This window comes from Manis javanica, chromosome X (assembly GCF_040802235.1).
Source record: "Manis javanica isolate MJ-LG chromosome X, MJ_LKY, whole genome shotgun sequence".
NCBI classification, from domain to species: domain Eukaryota; kingdom Metazoa; phylum Chordata; class Mammalia; order Pholidota; family Manidae; genus Manis; species Manis javanica.
In genome coordinates this window covers 15487380-15510451 of record NC_133174.1, presented here as the reverse complement: position 1 = coordinate 15510451, position 23072 = coordinate 15487380, and the positions used below count along the sequence as shown (strand labels likewise).

At 40.4% G+C, this 23072-nt stretch overlaps 1 protein-coding gene across 2 annotated transcripts in view; it reads right to left on the bottom strand.

The window, feature by feature from the left end:
* Window positions 1–4353: 4353 nt before the first annotated feature.
* The window catches only part of SMS (spermine synthase), a 40733-nt gene continuing 22014 nt past the window's right edge, over window positions 4354–23072 (bottom strand). For both annotated transcript variants that reach the window (XM_037020472.2, XM_073228198.1), the window contains exons 5-11: window positions 19152–19327; window positions 18165–18319; window positions 17637–17726; window positions 12689–12803; window positions 11848–11927; window positions 6195–6310; window positions 4354–4870 (exon numbers count right to left, since the gene is read on the bottom strand). In XM_037020472.2, the coding sequence (XP_036876367.1) occupies window positions 4831–4870; window positions 6195–6310; window positions 11848–11927; window positions 12689–12803; window positions 17637–17726; window positions 18165–18319; window positions 19152–19327 (772 nt within the window). In that variant the 3' untranslated portion in view covers window positions 4354–4830. The remainder of the gene's footprint in view (window positions 4871–6194; window positions 6311–11847; window positions 11928–12688; window positions 12804–17636; window positions 17727–18164; window positions 18320–19151; window positions 19328–23072) is intronic.

Here is a 23072-nt window from a genome sequence, read left to right as displayed (position 1 = left end):
GACAATAGCTATGGGATAAAAACTACTTAATAAGACCGAGAGAAGAAGTAAATGCTGAGTGTAAAGGGACCACATAATGAACGCATAGGACACATTGACAGAGGACCTCCAGCACTGGAAGGGTGAGGGAATTTCAGGTGTCGAAGTAACTCAGACAATTGAAAACAGGCAAAGGCAGAGGTGTCTACAAAGTAGAGGATATGGAATGTAGTCCAGGGAGGATATCTGTCCCTCGGCAATGAACTTGGAGCTGTCAGAATCACTTAGGGAGAACCTAAGTTACCAATGTAATCCAACAATATGTATGTAAAACTATTTTAGAACTAAGAAGTGTTAGTGAGGCCATGGAGGAAAGGGAACCAGTGTGCATTGTTGGTGGGATTGTAAACTGGTACAGCCGCTATCAAAAACAGTATGGAGGCTCTGCAAAAATTTAAAAATAGAACCAAGACAAGAAGAAATGATTCCCTAATAGTTGGAACCAGAAACTCTTAATTCCAGGGTCAAAGCCCACATCCAGAGACCATCCCCTGTCCAACTTTACAGTCCTGGGATTTCATCTCTAGGCAATGTGGGGAGGGGATCGAAATAGGACTCCCCATTCTTCCCTGTCTGGATATTGGTGGGCTTCTGTCAAAACCAACCAGGCTTGTTTAGTGTACTTCAGTCGGAAAGGCCTGACTCACTGTTCAATTCCTGGGCAAAGCAGCACGGGGTGGGGTGGGGGGATGCTCTCTAATACTTCATCATAAAGGAATCGCTCACTGAAATGACCGCCATGATTGGCTGTCGCCAGATGCCACCTGCATTAATGCACTGGCCAGGGCTTCTCCAAGACCCCCAGATACAGGAGATAAGCATACCTGTCCAGTCACATTTATCATCAGATTTCCCAGGGAAAAAACATCCAAGAGTATTCAAATAGCTTCCCAAAAACACTGAGCTATTTCTTGCCCACATTCTATTTCTCATTTTTGAAATAATGAGTAAAGCAGGAATCAGTGGAATGACTGCAGTAGGCAATTGAGATTTTAAATGGTTCTGGCTGAGGAGAACTCATCTGCCAGTACTGATTTGAGTTCTGACAGCAGGGTGAAGGGACCCAGCTATCCTTCCCAACACCTCAACAAAATCAAACAATGAAAGCAAAAACTGTATGTCAGGGCTTCTTAACCTGAGGTCTATGGACAGAATTCTGGGTCCCTAAACTTGGATGGGAAAACATTCCTGTTTTCACTGGCCTCTAATTGAAATGTGGCCATTTCCTTTAAGCATGAATATGGGTGACAAACCATGTTAGTACTGATGGTACCTATAGTTTGTCAGCAAATCAGATGTGTTCTTAATCACATTCAGTTGCTGCAGATCTTAAATATTTATGCTGATTACTATTTAATAATTATAGTATTTGACTCACCACTAGATCTACCTGTGTAACAAGTTATTAAAGCACCAATATTAAATCATAAGTCTTTGAAAAACAATGTAACTTGTTTCCATGTAATCATATTTACTTTATGTATTTAAAAAACATGTTTCTTCAATAGTTCCATGGATGAAGATGTGGTACATATGTGCGTTAGAACATTACTCAGCCATAAAAAAGTCTTGCCATCTGGAACAAGGATGAACCTGAAGTAAGTCAGACAAAGACAAATACCATATGGGTTCACCTACATGTGCTATCTAAAAAGATAAATATAAAAAAAATACGGAGAACAGACTGGTGGTGGCCATAGGGGAGGCAGGTGGGGGGGATGGGTGAAATTGGTGACGGGGATAAAGAGGCACAAACATCCAGTTATAAAGCAGTAGTTATGGGATGAAAGAATAGCACAGGAAATATAATCAAAATACCATAACATTGGTGACAGCAAGTAACACACTTATCATGGTACGCATTTTCTACTGTGTATGTCGTTGTCAAATGATTGTGTTGTACACCTGAATCCAATATATTGTAGATCAACTATATTTGCAATAAAAAAAGTTTCTGAGGAAGGGTCCACTGTTCACCAGGCTGCCAAGGATCTCTGCTGGAGGCTTTCAGTTATTAGCAAATTCAGAATGCTGGAGCCTAGCTTCAAATTGTTACTAGGCAGGGCACTCATAGGCACTTTATGAATTTGGACTGCTGGCCTACTCAGTGATGTTAACATGGAATTCAAAGCTTTTAGGACTGCACAGGTAATATAAATGCAAGTGGTTTAGTCACCCAAAGCACACACATGTGAAAGATTATTTGGTACAAAGCCACTCAGCAATAGGGTGACAGGAGTGTTTCTTCAAGGCCATAGAGCAGCTCTTCCTGGATGTTGCTGCCCACCGGACCTCTAGAACTGTGCTACTCAAGTGTTGTTCCCAGGCTGGGTAAAGAGCTTGTGCTGGTGTCCATCAACACGCAGCTTCCTCCACTGAGTGTGGCAGGGCACCCAGCTGAAGTAGAACTGCTTAAAAGGGAAGAGCTGGTTGAAGAGGCACACTCTGTGCAACACTGCTCTAGAGTCTCACCCACAGGCCAACGATAGGCACCATCCGACACACACACTTCCTTCCCCCTGCCCCAGAGTCACGGAACAGAATGGAGTCACCCATTGAAGAGAAATGCAAACGCTTCTGTCAGGCCGAGGTAACGCAAGCTAGGAGGCCCCTAGCCAACCACACGAGCAGGAGCTGCGCATTGTTCCCTTAGCCATCAACACCGCTCTCGCCCAGTGAACACACGGTCAACCCTGCATTCCTCCAGCCCAGTCAGATCACCATTAATCAAGTTTCTGAAACAAGCAATCACATTTTCAGTAACAGCATTTTTATTTTTAATAAACCAGTTCTTGGTATCTGATATGTTGAACAGAATTTGAACTACAGCCCTATTTGTCTTGTCCTTGTCTTTAATTAAAAGGTGGCTATGGTGCTATAGTATATTCTATTTTAGATTACAAAGGAGATGCCAACACTATGTAATAAATACTACAGTCCTTAAAGTCAAATAATAGTGCTTAGATAACATTTCCTTAAAGTACAGCACGAGAAGAGAGTGTTTTTAGTTTCTGGGACTTCAGGTTGCAAACTTTGCTTTTAAAACAATTACAAAGATGTTCAAAAATAATTACACATCACCCTTTGTCCGATATGAAGAAATGAGTAGGGTCTGGATTTACCATTATCACCCAAAATAAAAACAGTTCCATTCTTCCTCCTGTACCACACACCACTCCTCTGAGTGCATCTCTCATGGTCTGGCCTGATCCACTTCACTTCTCTCAGCTCCTGGCGGGCCGTGTGTGTCACCAGATTCATCAGAGGACTGGCCTTGGCCTCAAAGCTAGTCCTCAAGTACAAACCTACGCTCACATATTAGTAATAGCATGTGCACATGCCAGATACACTTGGTTTCCTCTCTAAAATGGAAAAAAATCCAACTCTGTTAACCCCAAGTGGTGTTCTGACAGTAACTGCACCATCATTTTTAATCTTACACAGCGTACAGAGCCTTTGCAAAGTATCAAAAAAGAGTTTGAGGGGGTGGGTAGAATTCTTAATGTCTATCAATGCTGTTTTTAACCTCTATGCCTAAGAAAAGTATTTGCTGAAAGACAATCTAGTTACAACACGATTCTAACTACTTTTATTCTGTCATTGTTTCTTCCATGCTCCAACAGAGAGTGAAGTAAGCATATATTCATTTTAAAGAGTATCTGTTAGATGAACTGATCTTGGGAAGAAGGCTGTTGTGGGTTGACATTCATCTCAGAGCATACATTGAATATTTCGTTTTTTAATGTTTTGCTTAACTGCAAATTCACCATAAAATCATTCTGTCAATAAAGCACAAACCTTTCATACAAACATAACCCAAGTCAACATCACCTCACCTGTGATGTGGACTGTTAGCCACAAATATACTACCAAGCTGTTACAAGCATTTCGGTATGAGTTTAAAGTTGCTCTTGTTGAGGGCCTCTCCATTAACTATCATCTACCTGGGCACATAGAATCTTGTCAACGTTTCACAGAAGCCAAAACATCTTTATTTCCATACGCAATATACTAGTAGGAGTGGGAATAGTTAAATAAGCTTTTGACTTTCAACCTCACAGGAAGGCCAAATCTTTTCTGATCCTCGGGTCCATTTTATAAATGAAGAACTAGTTAATGTAATGGGTTATGTATCATTTACCATAGTGGCAAACGAAGTCATTACCACTGTTCAAAAAAGACCCTGAGGCCATCCTATTATAAAGAGATAAATGGCGCAGAGAACTGAAAAACAGTCCAGGAGACACCTTTGTTCTATGAGATCAGAAGTGAGAAAGAGGGACCTGGCTGAAATAAAACAACAGACACATAAAGTTTCTTATTTGTACTTTTAATTGAAGCATTGCTATTCATTTTTTTAACTTTCTTATAAGCACCAAATTTTAATATCTAAGTCAATTTTTGGGGGGAAAGAAACACCATCAAGAACATTCCTCCAGAACAAGACGGCGATGTTCGTTCCTCCACACCACCAAATTCAAAGCCTACTGAAACAAAAAGAAGCCCACACAGAAAAAAAAAGGTAACAAAAATCACATTCTAGGGGTTCAGTGCGTTTAGCAGCCTTCGCTGTGCTGTCTAATCATCCTTCAGCTGACTTTCAAAAAAATCACACCCTAGCTAATCAAAATATATATTTTCCACTTGATTTACTTAAATTAAAAATGATTCATTAAAAAAGAAATCTTGAAGGCATTCATAATTAATGGCACAGCTTGTTGTGATGTCAGGTACAGCATATGAAGGTCAGGAAGGCTATTTGCAGCACACGTGATTAGGGGCCATTGATTTTCAGGGTTTAGCTTTCTTCCAGACAGTGTAAAATACCCACCTGGACGGGGAGTCAAGGAATAAAAATAAAGGCAGGTAATTCAAGGTAGATCTCAGGCTCACAAACTGAAGATGGATGAAAGCTCAACGGCTTCGGGAGCTGTGGTAATGAGAACGGAGGCCTGTGAAGGAGGCCGCTTTACAGCCTAGACACCTTCCCCTGTTGACACAGGGGGCTGGGGAGCAGAGTAGAGAAAAGGCTGAAGGATGGCAATATTCCTGCAGGTGACACTACTGCTTCCCAGGTCTCCCAGATGTATTAGGAAATTAATATGGGATAACAGGGGACAAAGACAGAAGGGAGAAGAGGAGGGAGTCAGGGAAGACGGGGAGAGGAAGATAGGAGGAGAAAAAGGGGGGAAGGATGAAGGGGAAGCCACAGAGCAGAAACTTTTTCTCCAAATATTATCAACTGATTTCTAAACTCTCTCAGTATAAAAACAGACCTGATGGTAAGCAGTGCTACAGGGGGAGAACCCTGCTAAGGGGGCCAGTTGGTACAGGGAGAGGAGTCAGAGGTCTCCACAGGCCGTGGAAACCAGGGCCACCCATCCAGCAGAGTGCTTCCCGCCTTCCAGGGGGCCAGGGGCTGCCCAGGCTTTCGGGCAAGGGCCTCGCTGCAGGCCAGCAGCAGGCATAGGGTCTCCCTCCACAGCAATGACAGCTGCTGTCAGTCAACTGGCCTCCGTCACTGCACAAAAGGAAGCAAGCTTTTGTCTGGAGACTATAGTTAGCCTTTTAGAAGGAAATGCACTTTTATGTTTCCAGTGATAACATTCTCATTCCAGTTTTTTCCCAGGTTCTGTTCTAATTTCTCTGGACTAACTTTATGAATTGGAACTAATGGAGAACTCCAACATTAATTTTGCAATCCTCAGCATTATTTGAAGCTCTTAATCTCTATTTCAAATCAGGATCAAATGTACAAAGTAATATCAAAGTAGTATAATTTTAATATAAAAGTAGAATGACCACCTATAGTCCTTTTGCTGCTACAGCAGAGGTGGTGTTTCAGACAAGGGTTTCTGGAGCTCTAATATGCACATCAATCCCCTGGCCCGCTGGTTAGGGGACGTCCCCCATTCATCCCCATCTCCAGCATTTCTGACTGAGCAGCAGACCAAGGTGGGGCTGGACGAGTGTGTGTGAAATCAGTATGGTTTTAAAGCTCCCAGGGGATTCCAATGTGCAGCCACACTTGATTACTATGGCCTCATATACACGCAGAGCTAATTCCGTTTTTATTGGGATTTAAAATGTGAAACTGGCATGGGAGTTACTTGGGTATTCTGATCTGGCAACACAACGTTATGGTCAAAGGATACAATTCCAAGTACGAAGGGACACAGACGATCTCCTTCGAGAATTCCACAGGACAATACAGGCGCCCGAGCTGTTCTTCATAGAGCGACAGGGCTTCCGTCAAATTGACACAGTTCCCCTAAATCCAAGAAAGGAAAGCAAACAATGGGATTCTTGAGTCTTACTGAAGGTCCCCACTCATTTGAAGGTCTCTAATATATGAGAACAATTCCAGCTGTAGATGAAAAGTTCACCTTTAAAAATGATAAAGCTTCTGTACTTTCACAAACTGAGTTGAATTCTACTTACGGATCCATTAGTTCATTACCCTTCTGCCTCATTTACCAAGCCATTTCAAATTACTAAGACTATGAAGCAATGGGAAGCAGCGAGACCAATTTCTCCTTAGCGACAGTCATATCAACACCACACATTTTGCAGAATTCACACACCTAAGCCATTCAAAGTAAATTTTCCCCATAGTCACTATGTGTTGAGAATGAAGGATCAAAGAGATAATGTTCTTGGTTTCCAGAGTGGCTCAAAACTACAGCCTTTATAAGAATCTAGTATGTTGATGCATAACTATATTCACCCCCCCCACACACACTTTTCCCAAAACCGTGAAGTTACTTTAAGGCACAAGAGAACAGCAGCTTATTCAGGATGTATGTACTCTGCAGCTCTTACCAAACCCTTCTCTGGACTTCACTGTTCTAATTTTTCTTTTTTACAACCACTTTTTCAGCCTCCCCAGCAGCTAGGGGCAATCAAAGAGTAGAAGTCCCTGGGGGCTCCTGGGCAACTTTTTGATTCTGACAATCAAGGATAAACAGAGTGACTGGCCCCTTCAACTTACTTTGAGCCTGTTACCTAGATGTGACACTGGGACCTGCGTAGCCACTCTAACCATGAAGGAAAAAAGGTAGAGAATCAGATGCTGGCCAAGATGGAACAGAGCTGCTAAATGGCTACAGTATCTGCCTGGTTCTACAGTGGTGCTTCTTAATCTTGAATAGGCATCTCAATCATAGGGCATCTTGTTAAAATGGTGATTTTCTTTCGGTAAGTCTGGGGTAGGCCTTATTATTTTATAATACTTTTCCCCCAGGGGCTTTTCATAACAGATTTAGAAAACAAGATAGGTATTTAATACCATCTATTTCCGTTTAACCTCTGAAGCTATTAATGCTTAGAAAACTACTGAATATACGTGCTGACTGCATTTCTTAAGACCTTACACTATCAATTTGCCTCAAATTAACTAGGTAAATGTTAAGATGAAAATTATTAACAAATAAAGGCAGCCTGTGATGTAAGCATTCCTAAGAACAGCATTTGAAAACTAGCCAGCCATGAGCAAGTGGGCAGACAGAGCTATTCTAAGAGCTGGCCTTGGCGGTTTTAGCACATTCGCTCAGCATGATGTCGTCCTTCAGTGCCAACCTGTTTAGTAACCCATCATCTAGGGTCTTGCAGTGGGATTTGGCCGAAGTGCCCTTCAATAGCATATAATTTGGTTTCAACATCAAGTTCACCATGAGAGTATATAAACACCACATGTGTAATTTAACATTCACAAATAGAAAACACTGCCTGGTTGTTTTTAGAACACATTACCGCTGGGGAAGCTATGGAATGGAAATGCCACCTAGGTGCACAATTCAATGGTTTTCCTTGTCATCTTAAAATTGACAGCACACTCTTTATAGAGGGTATATTGGAGGATCTCCTTACAGATGTGGTAAGGAAATAGGAAAGTTTCAATTTGGTCTTTCCCAGTATTGTCCAAAAGCAGTTTAAAAAAACCATCACCACAAATAGAGACTCACCCCCACACCCAAAATAATGCAATACATTTCACTTTCCTGTGTACTGAAATAGAAATACATTTTTCTTTTCTTAAGAAAGATACCTGGGAGATGCAGAGCAAAAATTTAATAGCAAAGAATGAAATACCTATTAAGGATGAGAGGAAGGGAATAATGGGGTAATGGCGGTGGGGGGCACTTCTATGGGGGTAAATCCCAATTCAATAGCTTTGGTTCTAGAAAACTGTCCCTGCCGCACAATAGGTGTAGGTAGGTGACACTTGCTTTTATACTTTATCAATTTCTGTACTGTTTGTTATCTTTTAAACTTAATAGCATGCATGATTTCTGTAACGTAAAAAGTAACAGGTCTGAAAGAATACATCCTTAATAACAGCATTTTTATCAAGTTCAAAAACAAGCTTAACTGAACAATGTAAAAATTTATGAATCACACATATGTGAAACATCTATATTTAAAGATCAGCACATGTGCAATACCACTAATCAGGGAAACACAAATCAAAGCACAATGGGATATCACCTCACACCAGTCAGAATGGCCACTACCCAAAAGACAAGAAATGACAAGAAGTAACAAGTGTTGGTAAGGACGTGGAGAAAAGGGAATCAGCCTACACTGTTGGTGGGAATATAAATTGGTGTAGCCACTATGGAAAACAGGAAAGAGGTTCCTCAAAAAACTAATACAAACACCACATGACCCAGTAACTCCACTTCTGGGTATTTATCCTTAGAAAATAGAAACACTGATTTAAAAAGACATATGCACCCCTATGTTTACTGCTGTACTATTTTTAATAGCCAAGATATAGAAGCAACCTAAGGTGTCCATTGAAAGATGGATAAAAATGACGTAGTACATATACACAATGGAACATCACTCAGGTATGAAAGAGTGAAATCTGGCTATTTGCAACCTAATGCATGGACCTAGAGAGTATTATGCTAAGTGAAGAGAGTCAGATGGAGAAAGAGAAATACCACGTTGTTTCACTTCAATGTGGAATCTGAAAAAAAATACAAACAAGCTGAAACAGACTCAAACACAGAGAACAGACTGGTGGCTGCCACAGTGGAGGGCGTTCAGAGGACAGGTGAAATAGGTTTAGGGGAAAAAAATTAGAATGTTTGGTATCTTAATGAGTGTACACTCATTAATGTGTCAAAGTTCATCAAGCTGTATGCTAAGATTTGTGTATTTTATTGTATGGACCTCAATATAAAAAAATTTTAAATACATAAAAATTTTTAAAATAAAATAAATTCAATGAAAACTAGCTTCATAAATGATTCAGGACTTAACAGAAATATTTTGGCTCTGTGTTTCAGCACAGGAATAAAAAAGAACAACCCTAAAGATGGGTTACTTCTAGAAGGTGGGCAGGGGCATGGGAGGGACACAGATGTATCAAAGGTACTGGGAAAGAGCAGTTCTCAAGTTGGGGCTGGTGGGGGTTACTGTCTTGCATTGTAACTTAGATGAATCTCACATCCATACTTTTGTATGTACCACATAACCTCCAGGCTTTTTTAGTGGGGAGTTGGGGAGAGAAGGGAGGGAGGTCAAGTCCCAGCACCTTCATCCTAGTCGTTTGCAATCAGTTGTGCTCTGGATTTAAATCCTCCCAGCCCAGGAGAGTCGACTCAATTGCCACGCACTCTATAATGCTTTCCCCAGCTGTGTGCCATACTGACAAGGCTGTCTTCAAGCAGCCGCAGTGACACTAATGACATCATGACCTTGCTACTGCGATGCAAGCAATTTCAGGTAGGATCATTTAGCTTTTGTCAATCACCAAGTAAAAGGCCAAACAATTTCATCTCATCTTTACCCTTGCTCCAGTTCTAAGCTATACACCCAGGGAAGGGGCAGGGGAGCTGTGATCAAGTATCTCCTAGTATATCACATGGCAGTTTAAAAAAACACTGCACTGTGGCAAGTGCATCATTACATCCTGAGTCAAACCACCCTTCTAAGGCCTCTGCTTCCTAAATCCGTATGAATCTCACTGTGTGACACATTCAGCCCCCAAAAGCACTGTGATTCCGGGCATTACTAATTAAAGCTGACTGCCTTGAGTTTCCCACCATAACGAATGCAAGGAAAGGAAACATGCCCTAATGTATATTTTGGACAACTCTAGGAAACCAACACAGCCCCAGGCATACAATGTGATGTTTGGTAAAAGTCAGTTAGCAAAGACAAGTTCTCAAAGTCTGGATCATTAATATTTACAAATGTGGCTGTGGTGATCTGTTAAGCAAGCATTTCTATTAGTCTTCCATACTGAGATAACAGTTCCCCAAGAAAGGCAAACATTCATAACAAAGAGAACAGTCACACTCTCTTCCTGACTCTACCTGTTGTCTGCTGCAAACTGGTTTGCACTGGATCCAAGCTGTTTCCCATCTCTTTTGGTTAAAGATCCCAGGACATACATTCTTCCCCCACTTAAGCTTCATGACATTTCCTTCAATTTGCAGAAAAATATTCTATTGATGTGCTCTGCTTGAGAAATGTGCACTCAAGAGAAAACCCAACGCACTGAGTTTAGGTAGCTTTTACAAGACTAAGATGACTTTGAACAGGTTTCATTGTTTATTCCTGTAAAGCATGGGTCAGCAAACTTCCGTCAAGGGCCAGAAAGAACATATTTTAGGCTTTGCAGATCATAGCGTCTCCATCATGACTACTCAGTGCTGCCCCAACCACACAAAGGCAGCCATAGACAATATGAATGGCTGTGACTGTGTGCCAAGAAAACCTTATAAAAACTAAGAGTAGGCGACATTTGGCCTGTAGTTTTTGCAGACCCCGGCTTTAAAGAGTCCAGTCTAGAACGTTTTTTTTTTTTTAACCATTTCTAAACATCATGGAGGAAAAAAATCCATTCACAGACAGTTGTCTACTCCCCTTGAAAGTGGCCTCACACTTTAACCAGGTGCAAGATCTAGGGTTAATCGCCACGTAGAGGGGTATTACATGAAGAGGGGAGAGAAGGAAAACAGGATGGACTGGGGACTAATTCAATTTGTTTTTTAGGGTTGCCAAGTTGTTTTCAGCATTATTCATCTCAGAGCTCATGAACTGTCTGGGGCCTGCTTGAAAATGCCTCCTCAGGAAAATGAAGTTAAAACCTCTCTCCTAGGGGGAAAAAAAAACAAACAAAAAAAAACCTCCCTCCTAATTCTTGACATTTAAATATACTAAGCTTCTTAAAAAGGGGGTGGGAGGTTAGGGAGATTCTCCTGAAAATTCTTATGAATTAAAGGGACCAGAGTAAAATACTATTTAAGTGAAAAGTGCTTATGTTCTACTTATGAATTAAGTAAGTTGAGAGACTGGATCATCAATTAGCTGCTTCAGTTTCAGAGTTTTGTTAATTCTCAATAGCATGATACACACACACATATTCATCTATCAAGAAACATACACTTGAAACTCTTAAAATTAGGACTCCTCTAAAGAATCACAAAAATGACAATTTGCTTCCATCTGGTGGCAGGAGCTCAATACAACCAAAGCAGATTATGCCACGTAGATTTGGCTTTTCAGTTAAGAATCTCCGGGGTTGGGGAGAAATCACAGTCTTTGTCTCCATCTGGTGGCCGCAGCTCATACTACAGCCAAAGCCCAAAGCAGATAAACTGGGACAGCAGACCTTAACAAGACGCATAGAACTCAGGACACGCAGGTCCGAGGTTTACGAACAACGCTTGAAAGAACACAAACCAATTGTCCTCTTCTATCCTTAACAGACATACACTTAAAGAACATATGAATTCAAATTTGAAAGTAAAAAATCTTGAGAGTCTGGGGAAAACCAGTAAAGGAGCCTACCTGTGTAAAATATTTCCCATCCTGTTTCAGTACTTTCATTGACAGGTCAAGAATGAGCCTGAGAAACTCCCATGTGGAATCTGCATGTTAAAAAAGATTTTATAAATGTGGGTTTGCAAGCATCAGAAACATCTGAAGTTAAACATTCAAGGTAATACTCAACGATAACAACAAAAAAGCCATGAGCTTAAGACCCAAAGCTGGGCAGCTCATTCATAAATGATCAGGCCCTGTCACATACTTGATGCCTCGCCCCCCTGTGCATATACAAGCAGATGTGCACGTACCTAAGCAGTGCTCTTACAGTACCAACACAGATTCGACATGAAGCAGTGGTTGGAAGCTGACAAACAACAGCTTTAAGTGGAGGGAAAAGCAGCAACTCCCCCAGAAACTGCAAGGGTCATCAGGTGGGGAACTGAATCTACAAGCTCGGCGAGAAGGAAAGGTCTCCGAAAAAACATGCACATGGACATCCCAAAGCAGCAGTGATTTCAAGCTTGTAGTTTGAGAAGGGGAACTGTCTCTGGTTACCGTTTAAGTACAAGTTAAAAATCACACAATGTAAATATATTATCAAACGAGCAAATGTTCCAATGACATGATTTTGAGTCATTTTATTTTGTTTCAAATGAGTTTATTTGCTCTTTTGGAGGCAGAACAAGACTTGACAAATGCCATAGCTATCTTCACCGTGGGCCTCGAATTAACTACCTTTAAAAATGAAGGAACTTTATCGGGCAATCTTGAATATCCATCATTTCATTCTCCTGTGGTACCAAGAAAAACACTTCCGTGAACATTATCTTGGTTAAAAACAAAACAAGAACCCAGACTCTACCTTCTTCAGGAGATGTGGAGATTGGAACGGCGGTCAAATCATTAATCACGTAATCAAACTCTCTCCCTTCGTTGGCGTACCTCTTCAGTACTGGAATACAGTCTTCTACAAGAACCTTCCAGAGGGAAGACAGGTGGGTGAGCCAACACATGTGGAAGCAGTTAAAGGCTTGTACAGGAAGGGGAGGAATGCAAATGGTGCTGAGATCCACAGCACTTGCCCCACAAACCAAACGGACTGCCACCCTTGGCTTGCCTGGAATAGCTCAACTCCAGTGCCTCCTACACGCTTTGTCTTCTCCCTTTGATTCTACAGGTACTATTACTATCCCTGTCTTACAAATGGAGAAACAAACTTAAAAAGAGGTGGCATAATATGCCAAAAGCTCCCAGAAGTACACTTAGATCTTCCTGAAAACCGAGTTCATACTTGAATCTACACTGCCTCTCCTACTACCATGTTTTCTTCTACTGTTTTCTTTCATATTAGGTACTAAATGACTCCGTTGTAATTCATTTTTGCATCTACCTCAAACTATTAACCTATGTTTTTCCAACTTTCCCCAACACTTCAAGTAGAGCTGGTAATAAAGCCATCTAATAAATATCAGCTCCCACAATCAAGAGTTATTAACAAGCGGAGTACAGCCATTAAGAGCTGGGACTCTCATACAGGAAATAAGTTTGGGGTTATTCTTATCTTTGCAGTGTTAAAGCTATATTCTGGGGACAATCTGGCTGTAGGCAACATCCTAAACTACACAGGAGTTATTTTCCGTGTCTTTTATTTCTCCAGTTACAACACATACTCATGTTTAAAAAAAAAAAAATTCACCTAACTAGTAAGTCAGAAATCAAGTTGGCTACAATTCCTTAAGATAACCTAAACCAGATTTTTTTTCCTAAGGATGTTCTTACCTCCTCAAAGTCACAATTTTTAAAAAGAAACTACATCTTACTGTCCTATTGTTAACTTGCTTCACTTAACGTACCATTTAAGTGCAACCATGTAAAGTCAAAGAAGGCATTAACACCCCAGCAGACTTCAATCTACAATATCAATCTTCCCTATGCTCATAGAATCAGCCCCCTACTCCCCACCCCGCATAGAAACACAAATGCTTGTTCTCTTCTGCAAAACTAGGATCACACACATTTGCAACATGGAACCTTTCATTAACCCCATTATAAGTAATGATGTTTTTAAAAAATATATCATTCCACCAAAAATGTTCTGCTCTTAATGTCCTCGTACAGAGGCCTTTCTGTCTGCGGTCTGGGTGCTCAAACATTGAGCTGCCGAGACAAAAGACCTGTGTATTTCGCTTTTGACTTTTGGTGGCAGTTCATGCTCCAGCCAGCAATGCAGGCAAGCACCTGTTTCCTTGCAACCTCCCCTGCACATGTTGTCCCTCTTATATTTTGTCAAGTACCTTGCTAATGTTTCACCATGAACTTGCTGGGCCACCACCAGGCGTGAGCATCTTGTCCTAAGTTTACAGGCGGACTTTCAAAATCTTCTGAGAAGTACCAATTCATATCTTTTACACCTTTTTTTTATTTCATTTTCAGCTGAAAGGGCCCTTTGTATTATTAAGATGAGCTCCCTGTCAGGTTTGTTGGCTGTATTTTTTTCAGTCCGTCTTCGGCCTGCCCATGGTATTATGCTGTCATTAGTTTCTGGGTTTCTTGCCTTTCTTTAAAAGGTTTCCCAAATCCGAAATACTCCAAATTTTCCTAAATGTGTTTGTTTTTGCATCTAAAGCTTAAGCAATCTGAAGTCAGTTTTTCTATGGCTTCTGGGGTTACTCTGTCCTCACACAGATGGACAGTCCACTAAGTCAGCATCACTAAATGAAATGAATCTCCTTTTCCAAGCAAACTGAAATACACCTTCGCTCACGTATTAGCTGTGTGTGTACAAACACACACTCAGGTATGTTCAAAGTCTCTGTACCATTCCTCTGGTCTATTTTTGTGTCATCATCCTTCCTGTTTGACTGCTGTACTTTGCAGTAAAAGAATAAGCAAGAGGGCCAATCTCCCTTCACTATGATTATTTTAGCTTTTTCTTGGCTATTCTTATTTCTTGCTGCAACTGAACTTCAAAATCATTTGGTCTAATTCTAAAAACCCCCCCCTTGGGATTCTGACTGGAATTATTGATAATTAGGAAGAAACAGGTGTTCTGATATTTTCATTCAGGAAATAGAACATGTCTCTCCACATAGTCAAAACTTTAGCTGCTGTCTTTCAGTAAGATCTTTGCACTAATTCTTATCAGCCTCACAATACTCTTCTTGTAAAATGTATTCCTGGATACTTAACTGGTCATTATTTTGAATAGAGTTTTCCAGCTCCCATTCTGCCCTTGCCCCCATTTCCATTCAAACTGTTTTGCATTTAGCATAGTGAAAAAGATTTGTAGTCTCTGCCTTTACCCAATCACTTCACCAAATACTCATGACTGACGTCAACTAGTTTTCTAGATGAGTATCCTGGATTTCTAAGCATTCATGCTGTATGCAAATCATTTGACTTTTTCCATATTTTCATTCTACCTTTCCAACCCCATTAGCTAATGCCTCAAAAACAGTGTTGAATAAAGATAACAAAGCACCCTTGTCTTGTTCCTAGTTTTAGCAGAAATGCCTTCTTATGTATTCTGCCACTGTATACAAGTGTATATAAAGTATATAGATGTATATATACATCTTTAAGTTACTTTATATAATTCTTTATTGTTTGTTAGTTTCTATTATTTTAGGTAGTGTCCCTTCCACTGCAACTTGATCTTACCTAAAAGAGTTACTGACTGCTAAACATTCTCAAATGCTGTCCTCTATAAACATAATGTTATTTTCTCCTTTAAATAACTCAGATAATATGCAGACAGATTTCTTAAGATTCACATCTTCTTTAACATATCTGAACTAAATCTGTCTTGGGCCTAACACATAGTTCTGAAGTTGCTGCATTTAATTTACTATTTTTGGGGGAAGCTCATACATATATAAAATTTACCTGTAGTTTTCTTTTTGTACTACCTTAATGACTTTAACTTTAGTATTAAGGTTAATCTATCATTATGAAAGAAATGGGAGTGCTTTGAAGCATTTTCTATTTTCTAAAAACGGTTAACAGAGTATCTGTTTTTCAAATGATAAATAGCTACAAAGACCTGGTGGTTTTTTTTTTTTAATGTTACCATTTTAACAGCTAAGGGGCTTACCTGCCACTGTCCCAGACGAGGATCCTTCAACCCTTGAGGGCTCTGGGAAAACTCAACCTCACAATAATTTTCCAGGCGCCCCCTGGTGGCTGTTCTGATCCAAAAAGACAGCAGGGAGAAAGGATGTATTTGGGCGCCCAACTTCCTCAAGAGCCAGGCCATTTCAAATAAACAACTACTTATCAGTTTCCTAAAATGTCCGACTGCCTGTTATCACATCCCTTTGGTGCTGTCTTCAGATGAATTCGTACACAAGTCGAGAGGTTGTTTTCTGAGGCTTCTACCTGACCTCTAATTACAAGTCTACAACTCCACATTACTGCAGGTTTGTGTTTGCAGTTCTGTTTATATTTTCTTTGTTAATCCATACAAGGAAACCATATAAAGAACGAGGAATCTGAACCATTCCTCTGAAGTTAACCTATAACCCTGAAAAAAATGCCTTTCAACTCTCTAACCTTAATCTTCTTAAACCATAAAATGGAAATAATACCCACTTGCACCTACCTGTTACTGGTGTGAGGATTAAACATTATAACAATGGGTCTGGCTAACAATGTAAACATTATTTGCAAACAATGGTAACATTTAGCTCATGAAACAAATGTGTCATGTTCTGAAGAACCCCTCTCCCTTTTAAAACTTACAAATAATTTAAGTGAAACATGTTCCTTTCTTTCCCTTTTCACACAAATGCATTTTAATGTAATTCCTCCCCTGGCTTAAAAAATTACCATGCATGCATGTACCATTAAATCAAATTTGGGTGTGCACACATGAGGAAAGATGGGGTACTACTAAGTAATTTATGTATCAACAAAGGAAAGGACTCATCTCAATTGTTTGTAAATCTGGAGACAGATATTTAAGATTCTGTTCAAATAAAATACATTATTTGCTTGGTTACCTTGCCGTAACAAGTACTGTAAGTATGGGCACCAAACATGTGTGTCCTCCAAACACAACAAAATGTCTCCCATAAACTGGCATGATTGGTCAACTTGCAAGCACAGAACAAACTGGGACAGAAACTAGTTTGCTTAGCAAGAAGCAGCTGTTCAAATATACATATAACTCACATAAAGAGTCAAAGGGTAGCAGAACATGCCACCTCAAGATATATGCCACTTTGGCATAGTGATTATTTTGAGCTATAAACACCTGAAAAAATGACAAATGCAGGGAGATGCCTTCTCTGAACTTCCCTTCATCTGCCTACAGACAGACCCTCTGAAATGAACTCAGCTGTCATAGATCCCCTCCCTGGGGAATTCGACCAGGGAAAACTCAACCCAGGAGAGGAGACTTGACACCATACCCAGACACACTTTGTCAGAGATTATCATGCCTCCTATGTATTCTAAGGGCCCCTTTGTCTTTACTAAAAGTCACTCTCTCCCTTAAGACACCTATATGCCCTTTCCCTATTAAGATGATATGGAAGCCTAAATCCTAAAGCCACCTCTGAGTTACTCATTTTTCTCTCCCATGTATATGTGAGATATACATGTGTTTCTGTTTTTCTCTTGCTAGTCTTTCAGTATAGGAGTCTCAGCCAGGAATTAGAAGGGTGGACAAACAAATGTTTCCTCTCCTACAAGATGATCTATTTACCTTAACCAAATATTCTTAGAGCTGTTTTATTTTAGGAAGGCACAGTTCAGGTCAATAACATACTATCAGTCAACTTTAAAATGTTACCTGGAAACATTATTACCTGATAGCAGTCTCCTTTAAGATTGTCTAAGACATCACCACATGTTTTTCGCATGTATTTCTTACATCCATCAATCACCATTTGGTCAATGTTTGAAATGGGTTAAGGAGAAATTTACCCTGTATTTGCATGTATCAAAGAAGTCTGAAAATAATGTATTTTAAAGAGAAGGTTAAGACAAACACAAGTTTCTAACACTAGTTCAGGTATCCAGTTTTAAAAAAAAGAGAGAATGGTTTCATTTTTGTACCAAGGAACTGAATTTTTTTCTTCTCATCAAGAAGCCATTTCGGCAATGGCAGAGCAGCAGACACAGTACCAAGGCTGCTTGCTCTTTACCTCTCAGCTAGATTGTCTGTTTCTTTATGGGTGGCCACATAAATAGGCTCCTGGTACTAAATCAAAATGGTTGTTCAAAGCAGTGTTTATAACACATTTGCCTCATAACATCACCTGGAGTCTTAAGGCAAAAGAGGCAGAAAACAAAGGAAGTCTACTGAACTCGATCTTTTAGACAACAACGGATATCTCTACCATAGTGACCATCTTTGGTTTCAGTTTGACTATTTCACATAATATGCCCCCATCTCCACCTCCCAGAATCAGCACATCTTTGCCAGTGTAATCTTCTCTGCCACTGCCCATGATGGCCCGGGTGTACGCCACGTCACTCTCCGCCAGATCTAGAGAGGAGAAACAGAGATGAAGGGTGACTCTACCCAAACCCACACCACCATATGACTCATGCCAGAAAGTGCTGGTGCCTAGCCTGAAATTCATACTTCTTCACTTTAAATCTTTAAAAACTGTCAACGATGTACAGAGGGTTTTTTTTTAACTGTTGGCTTTTCAGCAACCTGACCCATCTGACACCTAATATAATTTATCACATATAGAGATTATATACACATATCCATTAGTCGGTGGGAAATTTAAGAATGCTCTGATACGCTGAATAATTGAAAACAATTACATATTTTAATCATTAAAATAATTTTATAATCATGGATGAAGTTTTAATTTTATATTGATTTGATTTTATCATTATTGAGATAGTGTAATAGTTGAAATAATATGACATCTGAAAATCGCTTCAAAAATCATACGAGAGGGAGAAAAATGGACAGGGGTTTAGGGAAAACAAGATTAACCAGGAGCTGACAGTTGCTGACTTGCACTGGTGAGTATATGTGGGTTCATCACACTATTTTGTCCACTTAGGTTTTGAAATTTTCCATAATGTAAAGATTTCTTTAAAAACAGGCAATTACATTTTCTTTTAATATATAATCCAAACACTCATTTCTGAGGATTGAGTCCAGGTTTTCATGGCTCTGCTATAAAACATGAAAGCTGTGACAGCCCACAGGTTAATACATAAATGTTCATTAAAAAAACAAACAGCAGTGCCATGGACATGGACAAATCCACAATGGTGGTATTTGTCAGAGAAACACCAGAATCTGACGTGCGTCATCACTGGTCATGTGACTGGTATAGGGATGGAATACTTACTAACATCCCCACTAAGGATGAGAATATTCCCAAATTGCTTCGAGTGTAGAATTTTAATGTTCTGATAAGGTGAATCTTCATCATACACCACTTCATCTATGTCGTATTCAACCAGGCGGCCATCAGCAGTGGGCCAGTATCTGTCAATGGCCCCTCCTCGAACTATGGGTGGTAATCTGGGGGAGGGTGAGGGGAAGAGGGAAACAGGAATGAGCCTTACAAGAACCCTTAACAAGAACCCTGCTTATAGTGAGGCTCCCTTAGAAGTGAACCTGGGATCAGGAGGCCAACTCTTAAATTTTAACACACAAATCTAAATTAAAGCTTGGGCTTTCAGCTTTCTACAGACATGGCCACTACCAAATTCCAACAACTGCTGTACACAAAGAATTTACTTTTTAAAAAATCATTTCTGGCACGGTTTAAATTTTCCCTACCAAGAAGCTGGAGAAAATAGCCACTGCAGACATGTTACTTCATCCCCAAATACTTCAGCAGGACTACTCCTACGTAATCACACTGCCATTAGCACATTTGTGCAAGTGCACATAAAGAATACCATCATCCAGTACAGAATCCATATTCAGATACCCCCACAATTGTCCCAAATATACACTTTATAGCTGGTCTGCTCTGAATTAAGGCATACACTGTATTTTTGTTTTTTCCCTTTTCTGCACCATTCCACCTAGCATAGTTTTTTCCCCTCACACTGTCATCACATCAGGGGCATGAGATGTGTGCCTGTTCTATTATGGGTTATACTAAACGTGACCGCTTGATTATAGTGAATGCTTCCATTTGCAAAGGTACCTTTTTAAAATTACTAAGCAGACTGTGGGGTCATCCTCTGAAACTGAGTGAAGGTCCTGCTCTCCCAACAAACCTTTACTAGTGGCTTTGGCATCTAGAATATTCTTGCCTGAATCAACTATTACTAGAACAGCTGCAAACTGGTGATTTTCTCATTTCATTCTTTTGTAAATATTCAGTATTTTAGATATGGTGAATGTACTACAAACTACCAGCAGAGGACACTAAACGACAATGAAAATCAGAGCTGGAAAAGGGGCTGGGCAAATCTAACAAACATGAAAATGAGCTAACTGCATACATTAACAACTGTGTGCAAATCATGTGCTCTCATACACAGTGGCGCTGCGAAACAGATGTACGCCTGGATCCATACCTCTGGCTTGCTGTGATGAGTCTTTTTCTCCACTCCACTCACCTGTTTCCAAGTATACAGTCTGAACCTGTTACAAGCTGAACTACTAACATTTATAAAGAACACTGAGACGTACAAAGCAAATTCCCATAAACTCTCATTTAATCCTAACTCCTGATTTAACCACTTCTTCATCTTTCATGGAGACAAATTCAGCTACTGGAATGATAGGCAGACCAGAGGTTTTTTTTATAAAATGTGGAACCCCAGTCAGGACAACCCCTACCCGCTCACCCCAGCCCCAAACACACACACAGAGAGCAGGCAAAACGACTTTGAGGAAAGCCTCTTCCACCACTGGCTGAGGGACGGTGGGAAGAGTGAAGTGGGGAAACTGAACCACTTGTGACACTGGATGAAGGTGACAAATATCAAGTCACAGGCTGTCAGGGGAGGGAACTACAAACTACCAGCAGGGGAGGGAACTACAAACCACCCACTCCCTGGTTGACAGCCGGCCAGCTGTATTACATATTACTGCACTTGAAATAAACACTGTTCATTCTCAATTGTGTCAATAGTGCCTTGGCTAAAGTAAAGAGCTTTTTCCTCAATTGCAACATGAAAACCTGGCAAAGGAACAATAAGGATCTCTAACAGGATGGGGAAGCCATTTGCTTGATGAGGCACTCATCCTAACATGATCTCCATCTCCATGAAATGGGCTACAGGAGATATTCTGGAGCCCTACACAACTCTTATTTCAACCTTCACTGAAAAAATCAAATGTGGATTCTGGGGAGAAAGTTGGGCAGATTATAGATTATGGTCCTGGACCTCAGGTACAGCTGTGTGAACTGCGAGCATTTTTTTTCCCAATGAAACTTAATATGAGCTTGTTTCATTTTTTTTTTAAATGTTCATTTTCTTTTGAATAGTAGAACACAAAAATAAATTTTCTAATAAGTCCCATGGCTTCTTAGTTGAAAATTCAGACTTAATTCATCAGCCACAGGGGAATAATAATTGCCAATGTTATTGGGTTATTTGTTCATTAAACCTGTAACAATGTCATTCTACAGACAGAAAAGTGGCACCATCCTTGTCCTTTCGAGGCCTACATCAAAGTATCCCAAACAACATTTTGCCCCAACCCAGCCCTGACTTTATGGAAGATGTAAAAGCAGCAACAAGCAAAAACAAAGTCTGTATTTTGAGCTAACAATTTAAAGTTTAACTCCACTCAGAGATAACCCCTATACCAGAAAAACAAATCAACAACCTTCTCATGAATGCATTCCATCTATTTACTCACTCCCAGAAGTAACCCCAATAATAGACCAATAAAAATCAGAGCCATTTTGATGTTGGCAGGTTATGAGGTAAGGCATTTTACATTCAACAAACATTGGATTCAAGTGGGTGCAGATAAAGAAAATCCTGCAAGCAGGAAAAGATGAATGTCCAGGAAGGTGTGTGGGTGTGGTCTTGTTTTAAGGGATAGGGAGAGGAAGGCACAGCTGAGGACAGGTATACTGAACTTGGGTGGGGTAAATAAATCCGGGGCTCTGACAGATTTCAACAAAGTGGGCAAGTTCTCACTGCGTCATGTTCATTTGCAGCTTCCTGCTTTCTACCCTACCAGAGATCAAGCAACTTTTTAATCATGTTACATCTGCCTTGGAGCCTTCTTAAGGGCTGATCAAATTTAAGTTTAGCACGCTGAGCCATTAAGTCCTTAAACATCCTAGCTCCTACTGAAAATGCTTCCCTCTTCTGGAAAGTGTGATGAACTAGAGAAATCTGTATTCTTCCATCAACAATGACGTGACCTTCATAAAGTCCCACTGTGTCTCTGTGTATCTGTGTGTTGTTTGCCTTTGTGAGCAAGGGACAGGCCTCCTACTTTTCAGGGCTTGATAAGTAGCTACTCAGGCAGGGCAAGAGCAACTGCTGAAAATTACTTGCTGGGCATCCATGAATAACTTCCATTCTTAATTCCCAGGACTTACCTACTGGACTCTGCCTTTTCCAACAAAAGACAAAAGTGTTTCTTCTATCAAAGCCTTTTCAACCTGACACCACTGACAAATACCTCTGCGCTGTCCAACAGAACTTTCTATCGTGGCAGAAATGTTCTACATCTGTGCCATCCAACATGACAGTACACTAGCCATTAGCTATTGATATCCAGCTAATGAGACTGAGAAACGGAACTGTTTTTTATCAACTTCAGTAACCAACGTGGCTACACTCCTGGCCAGGGAAAACTTACTGTCTTCATCATCTGAAAATAATTTACCCAGGGCCAGTTAAGGTGGGTGGTTTCTGGGTTTTTAGTAACTTGCAAAGTCCTTATTTGAAAAGCTTTAGGCAAATTTTCCATCACCCCATTTTGTCATAAATCCCTCAGAACTGTTAATTCCACTCAGGGGCCCAGAACCCTGAGCACAAGCAGAGATAAGCGACCTTCTGTCTTTACTGGACCAGATCGGGGAGGAGTATTCTAGCTCCCCTTTGACTGAGGTGGTGCCGCACCTGGGTTTCCACTTTACAGAGTTCTAGCTCTTGGGAGTCACTCCACATCTCCCTTCTGACTTTTTTTTATCCAGCATCTCTCTCTCTCTCCCCATTTTCATACATGCTGCCCTATTTTGGCCTGAAGGACCCACCAGCTCAGTCTGCTATGCTGCCAGATGCAGAAGCTGACTTTGATCTTTTCCACATCTTAAGCAGACGCTACTCATGGACAC